The following is a 15,532-nucleotide window of genomic DNA, read 5'->3' on the forward strand; positions in this document are numbered from 1 at the left end:
AGCGATATTCGGTGAGCGGTATCTTCGGAGTCCGAGCCCCGAAGACTGCCAGAGTCTGGTAGATATGCATGGGTCGGTGCACGGGTTCCCTGGGATGTTGGGCAGCATAGATTGTATGCATTGGGAGTGGAAGAACTGCCCCGCCGCCTGGAAGGGGATGTACACTACTGGCTTCAAAGCCAAGCATCCCACGATGATCCTAGAAGCTGTAGCTGACTACCGGCTGTGGATATGGCATGATTATTTTGGAGTCGCCGGCTCGAACAACGACATCAACGTTCTCCAGTCGTCGCCCCTGTTCAATGCTCAGTGCAATGGCGTTGGTCCCGCCATCAGTTTCGTCGCCAACGGCAACCAGCACAATATGGGATACTATTTGGCGGATGAGATATTCCCAAACTGGCCCGTCTTTGTGAAGACAATCAAGCATCCACTCGGACAAAAGAAGTCATACTTTGCGAGCCGTCAGGAAGCAGCGCGCAAGGATGTGGAGCGGGCATTTGGTGTGCTCCAGAGTCGATGGGCGGTAGTCAAGGGTCCTGCATTGCAGTGGTATATTCCCAACATCGGCGATGTCATGTACGCATGTATCATAATGCACAACATGATTGTCGAAAATGAAGGTGCAGAACTGACTCAGTGGACCAATGAAGATGATACGGGTGCAGGTCCAAGTCACGGCGTGGTCACCGCGAATGTGAATATGGGGGTACCTCATGGAGAGGTCGAGCGGATGCGTGCATTTGCCGACATGCGGCAAACAGATGCCCATGTTCGACTTCAGAACGATATTATCGAAGAGGTTTGGACGCGGAAGGGTTGACGTTGATGTTAGTACTTTTTTTTATTTTATTACTATGTAATTTTTTTTTCAAATCATGTATGTTTTTTTTAATGAAGTTGTTAATTTTTCCCGTTCGTATTCGTGTTGAAATTTTATTTCCGTAAACGTAAATTGTTTTATTTGTGAATTTGTGATTTTTTTTATTGCGGGAAGTCCTAGTGGGAAGGGCGATGGGAAGGGCGGATTGTGAAGGGGATGTCCTAGTGACGTGGCAGTGGGATGGGAAGTCCTAGTGACGTGGCGGGAGGTGTTTTCGGGATGTCCTAGTGGATGTCCGAGTGGGACATCCGCCCACCGGAGATGCTCTAATTTTGACTTTCAAGCCATTATTGTAAAAATCATTGCTATAACAAGTTCCTTTTGCTTTCCCTCACTTTTCTTCCTTTTTAATTTTTAATACTTGCCATGATTCATTACCTAATGATGTCCCTCCTATTTTAATTTCCCACCTTGAAAATCTCCTATTTTAATGTCCCTCCTAATATGAAAATTGTTTTTAGCTTCATCATTGTTAAGTATTAAATCTCCCAGTTTTGAGTTCCCGATGCTTAACAATTACTAATAGTAACAATTTGTGACAAAAATATTGTTAATATGTACTCCATTCGTCCCTAATAATTAAGCATCATTTGACTCGACACAGATTTTAAGGAATGTAATAGAAATTGAATTGAAAAAGTTAGTGGTACGTGTGTCCCTAATAATTAATCATCATTTGACCCGGCACAGAGTATTAGTTTTATAATAAAATGTGAGTGGGAATAAGTTAGTGGAATGTAGGTCCACTATCAAAAATAGTATGAGTAAAAGTAAAAGGTGATAAATTTGTAGGGACGAATAAAAATTGAAATAAATAATAAATTTTCAAGGACGTAGGGAGTAATACTAGCTAAAGAAAGCTGAACTTTTTTAAAAATGAAAAAAAAAATGAACTTTTGCAGACGACAACGAGTAAATTATTTTACGCTAAACATATTATTAGGGGTATTTGTATATCCATGACAACGGCTGTTTTCCACTTATTTTATTTTTATTAATTATCAAATTTATAATAGTATTTTATATTTAGACAATCTTACTATCTATCACTATCTATTCAAATCAAATAAAATCAAATACGGAGTAAGATTTTATTTTTAAATTTAAATACAAGTCAAATCTAATCTGATGGAGTACTACTATATTTTTAATTTCTCTATTGGGATTTCTTATCCTGTGGATTTTATATGATTCATATATATTTGGAATCAGGGGCTCTTGTTCAGCCGTTATTTTTTTATTTTTAATATTTAAAATTCTCATATCTGTCTATTTAATTTTTCCTTTCACGGTATTAGATAAACTATTTTTAGTTAGGAAATTCAGGTGGATATTTTTAGAATGTTTGTGGATCAAACTTATTCTGATACTGTAATTTCAATAAGAAGCAATTCAATGCATTTTGATGATACTTTATTAACTAAAAAGTTTTTGTTCGATAAAACTGTTTTAAAACTGTTTTATAAAATGTGACGTAGATATTATCTCGGTCACAATAAAAATGTGCATTTTTACCTTTATAATGTGTTGCAATCAAGATGTTATAGTAGTATTAAGTATTCAGAATAAAATTATTCTCTTTTCTCTTCTCATTTATTCCATCTAAAATTTTGTATTATTGAAGAAAGATATAATTTTGAGTGGGATAAATGGCGTATTTTGTAATGGAAGAAGGGTTATGATAAAATTTATTGTAAATATAGAGATACGTGAAATTATAATAAGTATAAGAAATGAGTGACATTTATCAGAAAAATTTGCACAATTTGAAGCATACTCTTTATAGTGACTGTTGTCCATCCTTAATTAACGAAAGTGAGTATATTATATTACAAATTTATCATACACTAATAAAATTATTCAGTTTAATTGAGATTGAGTCTGTTTATAGAGGACCCCTACTTACCCAAAATCTAGCAGAGGAAAAATGACAGATTACCTAACTAGACAAAATAAAGGATGCATTTACTTATTTCAAGGTTTTCCAGCCTGGAGAATAACTACTGGGTGTTGAAAAAAAAACACTCTATAAATCAGCTACCAAACTAGATTAGAATTTTTTTTGCAAAAAAAGTTCTTTTTGCACTTAGCTGTCTAATTGATTGATAATTGTATCACTCATTTGAACTTATGTATAAGTTATGATTCCAAACCATGTACATGTCTGCACTGTATCATAATTTTTGTTGACTGAGTGTATATATTCTTCTCTTGTACCGGTTACTATTCGTTCATATCAATACAATTTCCTTTCAATTCTCTACATTCAAATTTGAGTCGTATCAACTGGTATCCAGAGCTGGCGATGGTGAGGATGTAAGGAAATGTTCAACAAGCTAAATCAACGCCACGGCATGTGTAATTTTAAAATGAAATCAGATTGGAAGGAAATTCATCCACACATATCTCCAATAATCATAACCCCACCACTCTTTCATTTTCACTCTACACTTCAGCAAAATCATCAAAGGCAAGATTGGAGTATGGGAAAAGTCAATGGCAATTTATACTGACTTTAGTGAGAGACAGATCCTTCATGGCAAAAGTGTCAGAATCTTGTATCCCCAAAGAAAGTCTTCAACTTTGCCCTGTCGTAAGTTCACATAGGATAGTACCTACTTCAAATCATACGTACTTCTTAAATTGATAACCCAAAACTTGTTCCTGTAACAAACAAACAAACAAACAAACAAAATGCATAAAACAAATAGGAATTCCAACTCACAAAAAGATGGAACAAACATAAAATTATTTCCAGATTGTAATTTTCGAAACAGAGAAGCATTCGAATCTTACATATAGGAGTATTATTCAATGCCAAAAGTGGATTGACTAATACAGCATCTGCAACCAGCGTATATGATTTCAAATATCACCATAAGAAGAAAACACACAATTTAAGGCTCTAGTTTATCCTAATCTGAATTATATATCCAAATCAGGAATTTAAGGCTCTAGTTATCCTAATCTGAATTATATATCCAAATCATCATCAGGGTCCTCATCTGAATCAGGCATCTCGTCGTCTGAATCACGAAAATAGATTATCTCCCCCCTGCCAGAATCTTCCTTCTCTAAACAAGTTTGTTCACTGTCACCTTTGCTCTCATTGAGAGATTTCCTACCATCATATATTTGAATGTTTTTGCCATCGCCTGTGAAGCAAAACATTTTGGTGACTGTAAAAATAAAAACAAACTGAAGGCTTAACAGATTCACCTTCCCCTAGTTTTATGAAGCTAAGTCTAATAAAGGAATGACATTACGAATCATTTACAAATTCAAGATAAATCAGTACCTTGGTGCTCAAATGGAAGGATCACTTTTGCTCGGTCATTTTGCTCCTTTTCAGACAACTGTAAATTGAACTGGACCTGAAAAGAGAAACCCTTTATTTTTCATATGAACATCTACAAATCACTTGTATTATTCCTTAGTTATATGCTGGCCTGCATTAGTAATCTGTATGAGTACATTATTACTAGCTAATTAGTAAAGGCAACTTCATGAACATTGTGCCTAGGGTACTGTATAATAATTTATAAGCGAAAAGCAATCGACTTACCTTAGGCACAAGGCTTTGAGAAATTACTTCGCCTTCCGTAGAAAAGGGTGCAAAATTGATGGTTGAATTCTCAACATAGAGCTCTTCAACCTAACAGAAAATAGTTATTTGTAGTTTAAGTACAATAGAGATTAGAGATTTGAAGTGCTCAAATATCTAAAATAAAACACATATGCCGATATATGATTGTGGGGGGGGGGGGGTGTACCATAGTTTTAACACGCCCATTTCGACGTTTAACGTGCACATTGAATTTTCCTCTTTTCAAGTTATTTTCCATCAAGGAGAGGCACGCAGAATTTCCCCTCAGTCCATCCATTGGTTGAACTATTACAGTAGCCTTCATAGACGATATATACTCAAGAGCAGCAGTAGCCCGGGTCTCATGAAGATCCGAATGTATTAACCAGAATAAGCTAGAAACTTGGCCTTGTAATAAAAAATAAAAAAAGTTAGAAGGTATTTGTATTGGATTTATGATCAAGCAACAAGGAATTAAAATAAGGCCATGCAACACAGGAGTCAATTTATCCAAGTGCCAATAGCTTGTCTCAAAAAAATAATACCAACGCATTTCTCCCTTGTTAGGACTCTGTTAGTGGAAACAAAGCTACAACATATCATCATTCTATCATGATAACACAAAGGATCACCTTTGCATTTATGAGCCAATGCAACCAAATGATGATGTTACAACTCACGAAGGGTGAGTACTTGCACTCCAAAATGGAGGTAAGACCACCTTTCACTTGCATAACGCCACCAGCTTCCCTTACACACTCACCTAACCCCCACCTGACAAATTAAGCCTTCTAATTCTAGTGAATTTTGGTTTACCTGGTGTTACAGGGTTACATTTAATAGTTCAAATATGCTGTTAAGGTGTAGAAGTTTAGAGTATAAAGAAGTTAGCATGGAATTAGCTTATAGTAGTATTTTAGTTTTGTTTGATCACAACATTAACCTGCCGTCTTAGTTGCCATTTCACAGAGACAAATTCTGAAATTTGTGAAAAAGATACCAAATAAAAAAGATTGCTTGAGATTAAGTCTACTAATCACAAGCAATGGTTATTATAGAGATTTTATGGATATGTGATTAAACTCCTATACAAAAGTAGTTTTTTTCGAACCTATGCTTTATGACTGTAAATTTGCTCCAACTTGAAAATTAAATTAACTTGTGCTATAAATACAAATGATTCAGGTAGGACACAGAAACATCAGTATAGATCAAATTGATTGTTCTAACTAGTTACAAAGGAGAAAATTACATACCATGACTCCTAAGTTCGCTTAAGAGTGATGCAACTGACGAAACTGATGCATGTCTTAGCATCTCACTAACCTGATAACAGAATCACAAGCAAGTCCAAAATTCAAGCATAAGTTAGTGGGAAATATCATGTTGATTAACTGATATTCTTAAATTTATATGAGAGGAAACCCTCCTGGGCTCCCACCCTACTTGTTTCTGCACCTCATCTTAAGGCAAACAACTCCAAATGAATGAAATCAAGAAAAATGCTCCACTATATGTGTGAAACTCTTTTACCATTTTAGGGTATCACAGTTGGTTGAGTAAGAGATCTCAATGTTGAAAAGGAATTTGATTTGAAAATGTTACTCTGACATAATGGCAGCAATACATTATAGAACCAAAATATTGCATTTTTCTGTACATTGATACATGTCAAAAGTTGTGGTATATGCATAAAATTTCAGCATTACAAAGCTATTCCATTCCATTATCCATATTTACCGAATCTATGGCAACCATGAACCTTCCTTTCCCATCTACCGACAATTCTGCCACACCAAATTGAACAACATGGTGTTATAGCAAGAACCAGCTATTTACATTACACCTTAGAAAAACAGCAAATAAATAGTCATGCAATATGAATACCTTTTCCTTGATGAAGAACCAATGACAATACCTCATCCAAGTCCTTAACATTTTTACACAATTTAGCTGTCACGGAAGATCCAAGAGAGTCGTTGGCAATTATCCCACTATTCGCGAGCTTGCTCTTCCAACCCAAAGGATCCGTATAACAGTCCAAAACCTTAAACCTAGAACAGTTCCAAACAAGGACAGCACAATCTTATCAATAATTCATCAAATTCCCAAATTATAGATAAATACAAGGAAAAATGAATCAAAATTCAAACCATGTACTTGCAGAGACGTTGTATCCTTTGCTCTTCAGCAATTGTTCATAGTACAAAGGACTCCGCGAAAATGCAACCAACACAATGCCACTGCCGAAACAGGAAATCAAGCAATTGCACAATCTCAGGACGAGGAAAAAATTGCAAATGACACGCATATGCATAGGATTAATAATGAATCAAAGAGATGATTTTTAGGTTTGGAGTGACCTTGATTGAGATTTTTGGGAGTGAATGAAGGAGGAAAGCTGAGAGAGGATGTGATCGAAGACAAAGGAACCTAAGGAGCAGGTGATTGTGTCGTTGATGGTGAGAGCGGGGGCATGCTCCCCTTCTAAGCCGCCGTCTCGCAGCGTCCTGCAAATCCATTCGGCCATGTTCCGCCGCCGCGGAAGCTGGAGATAGTGTGCTAAAATGGAATGTTTAAACCCTGGTTTGAGGGTTTAAAGCGTCTACAGCGAAATCGAGGAAAGGGAATGATATCACACAGAAATTAGAAACGTGGTATAGTTTGGAATCATCAAAGAATGACAGTGGGATATGAGATTCATGATATTTCATAGAAGCTTCAAATGACGCAAAACGCATTTTGCATTTTTTCAATAGTACACTACAAACCAAACGCACCTTTAGGTATGTGCACTCTTCACAAACCCAAAAACTTTTCAAAATTGCACAGAAGGCCATAATTGTTTTGTATTTCGAAAGTGAGAAAGTGAAACAAGAAGAATTGAAAAAGAAAAACTTACCACGAAGAAAACAACTCGCTGCAAGGAAGAAGATGAAGACGAAGCGGCTAAGGAGGAGTATTAAAAAGAAGGTGGGCTAAAGGTTTTTTTATTTATTTACGACTTCATAGAGGAGTTTTTCAAGTGAACTAACTAAATGTGACCCTTCTTATTTTTATTTTATATAGACCAACGTCCAGATGTAGTTTTATAAATTTGTGGGATAAATACGTCATTCATACAAAATATTTTATTTTGTTTCATATCAGTACAAAAGTTTGAAGTTTACATAAATCATATAAATATTTCCTTCGTGTTTCAGTTTAGTACACTCAGTTATTTTTATGTAAACGGCGTTAACTTTGTACTTATGTGATGCATCAACCATAAAACAATGATGAAATTTTTTTACCATATAAAACAATTATAAATTTTTTTGTACTAACATGAAACAATTATGAAACATTTTGCACTTCACATACACAAAGAGTTAACGACATCCAAACAAAAATAACGAAATATATTAAATTGAAACACGAATGAAATTTTTTGTATGATTTATGTAAACTTCAAACTTTTTGTATTAATATGAAATAAATGTGAAATATTTTGTATAAGTTATGTATTTACCCCTAAATTTGTCTCAAAAAATATTTTGGTCCTACAAAACATATATGCACCTTTGATGATTTTTGGTTATGGAGGAATTCGATCAAAAAAATCAATACTAATTCTAAGGCATAATAAGGAAATAAAAAAATCAAGAGAGATATTGATAAAGGTGTAGATTTCACACATAGCTCGTTCAGGACTTAAAATCAGCCGTTCGCGATCCTGCCGAACCGAAACCTACGATGTGGTTGTGATACCCGTTGTTAAAAAAGTATTCTCTCTGTCCTAAGGAAGATGACCTCTTCCTTGGGCAGCACGAGATTTTGTGTAACTTTATTTTGTGTGTTAAGTGAAGAGAGTAAAGTAAGAGAGATGAATAAATTAAGATAAAAATGTTTCCAATTTTAGCAATTGGTCATTTTAGTTGGGATAAACCAAAAAGAACAAGAAAAAAAATACTTCCGATGTCCGCGGAGTCCCAATTTGCCGTATTAATTAGTATGTTTGTGACTAAGAATTCCGGCTCATTTTACAAATTATGTATACTATTCAAAGTTCATTCTTCTAAGACACTTCCTTGAATTAAACAAGCGGAACATGCCTAGCAAAACATCTATGCTACTCTGCAATATGATATTAGAATTTGTGTCATTCTTTTCTTGATGCTGAAGTATTCTTTGGATCCACCTCACATCTATGCTTCTCCTTTGAAATTAATTTCCTCTTGTGAGAAGATTGGTGCCTTGGAATCTTCAGTCTCTTTCCTTTGTGATTCATCATGTTGTTTACCCCATAAAAGCAAATATAGTCCAATTACTACAACACCACCACCGATTATGCTGCAAAAACAGAGCTAATCACTTAGTACTACTATAACTTTTTCCCTTGTTTTAAAATTTAAACCTAGAGAAGATTAGATTAAAATTTTGAGATCTGACCTTCCAACATATAGGTTTTCACCAAGAACAAAATAGGAGAGAAGCGCAACTAGCAGTGTGGAAAGGGGATTAAAGAGAGTGACAAAGACGGGTCCCTTCGCTTCCATGCACCACAGCTGCACATAGGTCACCACGCCCGAAATGACTACTCCCTGCTCCATTACACTAGAAAATGTTATCGGAGAATAATTGGCAAAATAATAGAGCCTTACACCATATAAGGTAGACCAGAGATCAATGTCGAAGCCAATAGTCCATGCAGATCGTTCATGTTGTACGACGGCCGTGTATAGAGCAGACTGTGCTGCTCCAACAGCATTCATCCATGTTGTTAGAGACAGCTGCGCTGGATACCGTTTCAAAGTATATGCCTACAGCATAATTCATAATTCATAATCAACTTTCACAGAATAAGAATATTCATTCTAGTTTATAAATTGTCAAAATATTTAGAAAGTATGCTTACCTGCATGATGTACCAAATGGACCATGTTATGCAGCTTGCAACTACAAGAAGTGAGCCTTTCAACCAATTCTCGTCAACAACTGATGTGCTTCCATTTATATGAATGAGTGCATCTCCTATTTTTCTGAGTGAACCTCCTTTATATAATGTCGTCGTCATCACACCTGCCAACGACACCCCTGTACCTAGGATTTTTGCAATCCCACGGGGGCTACGGATGTTTACAACCTCCAATCTGCCCATAAATCAATCCGTGTTAGGCCATATTAATTTCTACATTACACATGTATATATGTTGAAAGTATTTACCTGAGTATAATTGCTAGTATGAATGTCAAGGAAGCTATGGTATTGACCATACATGCCAGCAGTGTTGGAGATGTGTACTTCAAACTTGTGAAATACATGTTTAAGAGTTAAACTCACCCTGCAGCAACCACGGCGAACAACTTAATTATGTTTATTGTATGGATTAATCTGCCATTTTGATCCTCACCCGAGTAGAGAAAGTACGAAAATCTCAACGAATATAGCCTTTGTCAACTTTGGCCTAGTTTTTCTACCTCTCCATAAAATAGGCGAAAGGCAGCATAACAAGAGTGGCTACGATGTGCCTGTAAGTGACATAGACGGAGGGATCCATCCCATGGTTGAAGGAAGCTTCAGCGATGATATACATCACAGTATAGCCTATCTGAGACAGAACCATGAGCATGTGAGGCTTGAAAGAGACCAACGCGGACATGGCTCGTCTTGTCTTGTACTTGCCTCATATTGTAACATACGCACCATACATATAACAAGAGCCAAGAGGGGGAAAGAATAAAAGGGTCTCGATTCTTGTTGCATATTGCAGTTGGCATCCTGTTCCGTGTGATGTAAGAATATTATGGTGAAATGAGATATGCTCTCTTTTTTTAGATTTTTGCTAGGGAACAATATGTGCGCGACTATTTAACAAATTTTCTGTTGGGTATATAAAGTTTATTCTATTGAGTGTGGGATTCTTCTATGTAGTTATAGTTTTTATCATATTTCGTTTTCTCTGTTTATTATATTTCCAATATAATATCCATTCATCAAACTAAATTACAACATCTTTATGGCTCAAAATCTGAAATTCACCGAATTAATACAGTACTAAACGTCTTTTTTACACTATTGCTGCACCCTCATTTCTTAATTCTTATTAACAACATTATTGAAATATTACAAAGATCATAGTACTATATTACAGGTACTCCACACACATATATATATAAGTTGAGGGGTTGAGGCTTTCTTTATCCATTAGCAAGCATGTTCAGAGCTTGTAATAATCAAGAGCACGATAGTTGTCGAGTCCAGTAGAGAGGAACTTCATTAGGTATTCAGAAAGCACAATCTCTTTATAAAGTGCAGGATTTTCTTGTGTAATGAGTTGGACGATAGGGCCATAGATCTTGTTCGAGTTAGTTATAGGTCCAGAGAAAAAACAGCCCACAGAAATTCTTGGACCGGTGCGATTTGCTATCGCTCTATGCTCACTGCTTCTGAATTTCCCATTCGACACCAACTAATTCAAACATAATGATCAGTGAAAATTGCAATGTAAAAGTTATTATTCCACTAATATAAATACCTGAAGAAGATCACCAATGTTTATGACTAAAGCTCCTTGAACTGGTTGTATATCAATCCACCGACCTTCATACAGAACCTGGAGTCCGCTAACAAGTTGATTTTGTAGAAGAATTGTGAGGAATCCACTATCCGAATGTTTCATCAATCCGATCGCAAGCTCAGGCTCAGGGCATGCTGGATAGTAGTGGCAATGGAGACGATGCCCTTTTAAACATTCCATGTCTCTCAAGAATTCAGTTTTTAGTCCAAGGGCCTCAGATAATAGCCCCAACACAAAATTTCCCAACTTTTCCACATGTTTTGAGTATTCAACTGTTGAATATCTACAAATCATGAAACATGTCACAATGTTAATATGTTTAAACATATACTAACTATACACACTGGATTGTTGGGTTGCGAGAAAGTGGCAATATGGAGTACAATATATAAGTAGTGTAGTGTTGTGACTAAAAAATAAATCTGTGTGGGGGGTTTTGGCCCAAAGCAGACAATATCAAACTAATATTGGATCGACAATGATACCTGCAAACAGGGGGCAAGTCCATAGGATTGAGGAGATGAGAGGCAGAGTTAACCGAAATGCTCAACGTATCCCTCCAGCTTGCAGTTTTGGACTCAAACAGATCATAGTTGCTGTTATATCGGACGCTTCTGGTTATATCCCGCGAATAGTACTTCTTCTTCTCGTCGACATCCTGATCGATGAAAGCGCGGACGCCATCGATCATTCCATCAAGAACAGAGAGAGGGATCCCGTGATTCACCACTTGGAAAAATCCCCATGTCTCAGCAGCACTTCTCACTTGTTCAACGATCTGCTTTCGCCTTCCGGCCTCTTCCACGCCGCTCAGATCGATCACGGGAATTTCAACTTCTACTCGAGCCTTTTCGTGTGTCAGCTCCGCGGCCACCTCCTCCGGTGGCCTCACAAAGATTTCTGGAAGTTTGAAGAGGCCTGCGTCGTTGAGGCCTTTGACGCCGGCTTGTGTTTCGTCGAAAGCTTTCAACATTTCAATTCGCTCATCGATAGCTGATGAATCTGCCATTTTCTTCTTGCTTTTTGCTCTTATCTATGGTTTTTATTGTTTAGTTTTACGAATTGCATTGTAGTACTAATATAGAAGATGGCCTGAGGTGTGGGGACAGCCAGGGAATGGATTATATTTAATTAATTACATAGTTTACTTTTCCTTAAATCTTAATGTATATATCACACTTGGTTGAAGATTCAGGGAAATATGGACTTAATTAATGCAACAGCTAACTTAGCATATATATTTTGGCTATTATGAGTTTATCACATGTCTAAATTGAATTTAATAATACATCTCGATTTATTTAAACTGACTATGAGTTGTTGACCGCCAAATTTGGGGGACGATCAGATCAGATCAGATCAGTTGAAATATTTATCCTTTTGATTTTATATGAAAGTGATGCATGACTTACTCATGGTTCCATTTATATGGATAATGGATGTATTATAAAATAATTACTCCCTTCATCCACAAAAATATAGTCTTATTTGTGGACGATGTAGATTTTAATGAGAAATTGGTAAAAGAAGAGAAGAAAAAAAATAGGTAAAGTAAGAGTGATATGGAAAAAAGTAGGTAATGTGTGGGAGAAAGGTGATAAAGTGAGTAAAGTATAAGAGAGAAATTTTCTATTTTTAACAAGGAACTATTTTTTTTGAACATTCTAAATTAGCAAAAATGAGACTATTTTTCATGGATGAGGGAGTATATTTTATAACGTTGCTCCATTATAAATAAACATTTCTAACCAATCAATAAACATTTCTAACCGATCAACACTCCAATTATGATCGGGTTCTGCTAGAATGATCAAATAAATCATTTTTCATTTATTATGATAACTTGAATTATTGACTTACTGATTAGAATTTAGAGAGGAAGCATCTTACCAATTGAGTTGCACTTCATCGTCAACTCTCATTATATTGTTGATCGTAGTCTTGAACCTATTACGAGTCATGAGAATTTACTAACTCTTAAAAGCTCTTATGACCTCACAAGGTTTTCATATTTACTCTCAAACATTCTTACTTATTATTGATTCAGTATTAATAATTCTTATGTTCGTGTGAAAAAGTTCATCTCTCGAGTCATGCAAAACATCAATTACTTATCAGATAATTAAAAGGCATCCAACTATATGTCACATGTCCAAATTTCAATAAAAGGAATTATTAAACTAAAAGAAGTATCAGTTGAATAAATAATTAGAAATAGGGTAACAGTCGTGTGGATAATTTTTCCAACGCTGTATTTGACGTCGTTTGATGAGGATTAAAATATTGTTTATTACTAATATACTCCCTTCGTTCCATTGTAGTTGAGTCATTTTGCTAATTTGGTACATTCTATAATAATGGAGTCATTTTCCTTTTTCGTAAAAGTCAACACATTTCTTCTCACTTACTTTACTTTTTTCTTACTTTATTCTCTCTTCATCTCTCTATCTTTTTTCCTTTCTTACTTTATGTCACGACCGCCCTTCTAGGGTATAATAAATGCGGCGATCGCAACTTAAACGGACTTAAATATAACAAGGAAAATAGGTTAGGGTTTCATCAAGGAGGTTTGACCGACATACTAAATGAACAATTAAGTATAAAACAAGAAGGGGACTCGGGTTTAAATAATGAGTTGGGCCGGCAATTAATACTCAAAGGAAACGATTAAGAGTTTGACATTATCCAACAGAATCACAAGAAAATAATAACCGGACAAATTTAAGTTCGGCCCAACAACTAATAAGTAAAAGAAATATCGCAGCGGAAAACGACCAAGAGAAAGAGTGACGTCATGTGTGAAGACACAACGACACCCATAATTCAAAGATAAACATTTAATTCTTCAGGTTACTTGCTCAACACCACCAACCTCTCGCCGCCGCTCAACCTGCACGTAAGGAAAACACATGCAGGGCTGAGTACTATAAAGATACTCAGTGGACTTATGCCGAAAACATTTTCATAAAAATTATTATTTATCTATCATGCCATACGTAAGTAACCATCGGGGTTTAGCTTTAGAAAGGCCCGAGGCACTCAAAACCATTTCCCATTGTAAAAAGTCGACTGATCAGTCATTTTCACATAGACGTTAGCTATATCCGCACATACATGACAAGGAATGCGGCCGCAAACCAGGTCACTAGACCGGCCAACCAGTACGCTGACACACGGTCTACCATTGGTGTACACTAATCCAAGTAGAGTTTGCGGCTCTACGAGGACCAGAATTCGATTTAAATAATAGTGGCAAAAGCCACATCAGATAGGCACGTTAAAACCAAACAAGGCATGATAAACACAATTTCATTCTCATCGGTAAAATACTTAGGACATCGTCCTTATTTAAGAAAGCTCACCTCGACTGCTTAGATTTCAAGTATTTCCTTTCCCGGGCAAGATAATTATTTATGATCCTATTAAATCTCACTCACCCTTAGGAAAAATAATTCACCGCAATATAATTCATCCCGCATCAATTATTTAAAAGACACGTCATAAAATCAAAGAATTTGACTCGGTCAAATCAAAATTAGGTCACCAAGGAAATCACATAACAATTCGTCATTTAATTGCGGCAATCAAAGATATAAATGAAATCGTCTTAGGGTTCGAAAAGTGGGACGTTACACTTTATTCTTCCTTTACTTAAATCATCTAAAACAATTTTTCTTAATTTCCGTGACGGAAAGAAATGTCTCCACTACTATGAAACGGAGGGAGTAAGTCTCTTTTCTTTTTCTTTTTTTCCGTTCTTTTATGTATTTTCTTTTCTTAACAAACAATGTCATTTGGTACATAATTAAAAAAAATGTTATTTTTAAATTTTATGAAACTAATTAAAATTTGATCATTTTAATATATATAAAGTGACTATTGTATATAAAACTAATTATATTCATTACATATTTTCTCCTCTCATTTTAATGGATTATCTACTTGCTAAGATGTTCAATTTCAATAAAGAATTCTATTAAAATGAAAATTCAATAAATAGGAAGCACAATAACTTACTGTCTACAATATGTTATTGTGGCACGCGAGTTATTCTATGTAACCATAATTATACCCAAACTGTGATCCACAATTTCTCTCCGCTCCTACTTTATTAATTAAAACTAATTTTTCAATCTCTTACCTACTTCGACAGACGACAATCATACTAAAATTTAGATTCTCTTTTATTTTCTTAATACCGAAAAGAGATACTTCGTTGTTAAATGTTAATAGAGGCATTGACTTTGAACACGAGATTAAGAATAGTATGTTATGCCCCCGTTCGGTTGGAGGGATAACCCAGGACTTCTTCTCTCCAGCCCCACTAATCTGCCGTTCGGTTACTTTTACCCCCACGACTCGGCCCATGACAAAACTATCTAGGCCCGTCTTGGCCCGCCTGCGCTGTGATGTTTTGTGACTGTTATCACACGACTATCCATCCGGCTCCTACCCCTCCGACTAATTAGTCCCAACTATATTTTTTCTTCCTCCCCACTCATT

General features: G+C 35.8%; 2 protein-coding genes and 1 pseudogene across 4 annotated transcripts; all 3 read right to left on the reverse strand.

Annotated features, from left to right (window-relative positions):
* Positions 1-3,060: 3,060 nt before the first annotated feature.
* On the reverse strand, positions 3,061-7,510 carry LOC121802103 (elongator complex protein 5-like). Of its 3 annotated transcripts, none has more exons than XR_006050730.1 (10): positions 6,833-7,225; positions 6,623-6,712; positions 6,357-6,523; positions 6,210-6,256; positions 5,726-5,795; positions 4,657-4,877; positions 4,449-4,538; positions 4,182-4,257; positions 3,680-4,038; positions 3,061-3,547 (listed from the first exon to the last, which is right to left on the reverse strand). XR_006050730.1 is itself a non-coding variant. In XM_042201673.1 (10 exons), the coding sequence occupies exons 2-10, from the start codon at positions 6,997-6,999 to the stop codon at positions 3,857-3,859; spliced, it is 1,110 nt and encodes a 369-aa protein (XP_042057607.1). In that variant the 5' UTR covers positions 7,000-7,074; positions 7,372-7,510; the 3' UTR covers positions 3,616-3,856. The 3 variants fall into 3 exon arrangements, 2 of the variants coding, with proteins under 2 accessions (XP_042057607.1, XP_042057608.1); XM_042201673.1 differs by lacking the exon at positions 3,061-3,547 and adding an exon at positions 7,372-7,510 and having other exon boundaries at positions 3,616-4,038; positions 6,833-7,074; XM_042201674.1 differs by lacking the exons at positions 3,061-3,547; positions 6,210-6,256 and having other exon boundaries at positions 3,616-4,038; positions 6,388-6,523.
* Positions 7,511-8,448: 938 nt separating this feature from the next.
* LOC121803234 lies at positions 8,449-10,189 on the reverse strand (annotated as a pseudogene).
* Positions 10,190-10,480: 291 nt separating this feature from the next.
* On the reverse strand, positions 10,481-12,096 carry LOC121802850 (1-aminocyclopropane-1-carboxylate oxidase homolog 1-like). Its single transcript, XM_042202547.1, has 3 exons — positions 11,515-12,096; positions 10,988-11,312; positions 10,481-10,921 (listed from the first exon to the last, which is right to left on the reverse strand). Exons 1-3 carry the CDS (start codon positions 12,036-12,038, stop codon positions 10,670-10,672), a joined length of 1,101 nt encoding a protein of 366 aa, XP_042058481.1. The 5' UTR covers positions 12,039-12,096; the 3' UTR covers positions 10,481-10,669.
* Between the last annotated feature and the right edge of the window lie 3,436 nt (positions 12,097-15,532).

Source organism: Salvia splendens, chromosome 5 (assembly GCF_004379255.2).
Source record: "Salvia splendens isolate huo1 chromosome 5, SspV2, whole genome shotgun sequence".
In the NCBI taxonomy this organism is placed as follows: domain Eukaryota; kingdom Viridiplantae; phylum Streptophyta; class Magnoliopsida; order Lamiales; family Lamiaceae; genus Salvia; species Salvia splendens.

Excerpts from the sequence above, each read along its gene's own strand:
- LOC121802103 (XM_042201673.1), bottom strand. The coding sequence starts at position 6,999 with ATGGCCGAATGGATTTGCAGGACGCTGCGAGACGGCGGCTTAGAAGGG. Across the intron at positions 4,878-5,725 it reads AAGCGAACTTAGGAGTCATG|GCCAAGTTTCTAGCTTATTC; the intron begins GTATGTAATTTT and ends TTTTATTACAAG. Across the intron at positions 4,039-4,181 it reads CCTTCCATTTGAGCACCAAG|GCGATGGCAAAAACATTCAA; the intron begins GTACTGATTTAT and ends TTTGCTTCACAG.
- LOC121802850 (XM_042202547.1), bottom strand. The coding sequence starts at position 12,038 with ATGGCAGATTCATCAGCTATCGATGAGCGAATTGAAATGTTGAAAGCT. Across the intron at positions 11,313-11,514 it reads GACTTGCCCCCTGTTTGCAG|ATATTCAACAGTTGAATACT; the intron begins GTATCATTGTCG and ends CATGATTTGTAG. Across the intron at positions 10,922-10,987 it reads ACATTGGTGATCTTCTTCAG|TTGGTGTCGAATGGGAAATT; the intron begins GTATTTATATTA and ends TGTTTGAATTAG.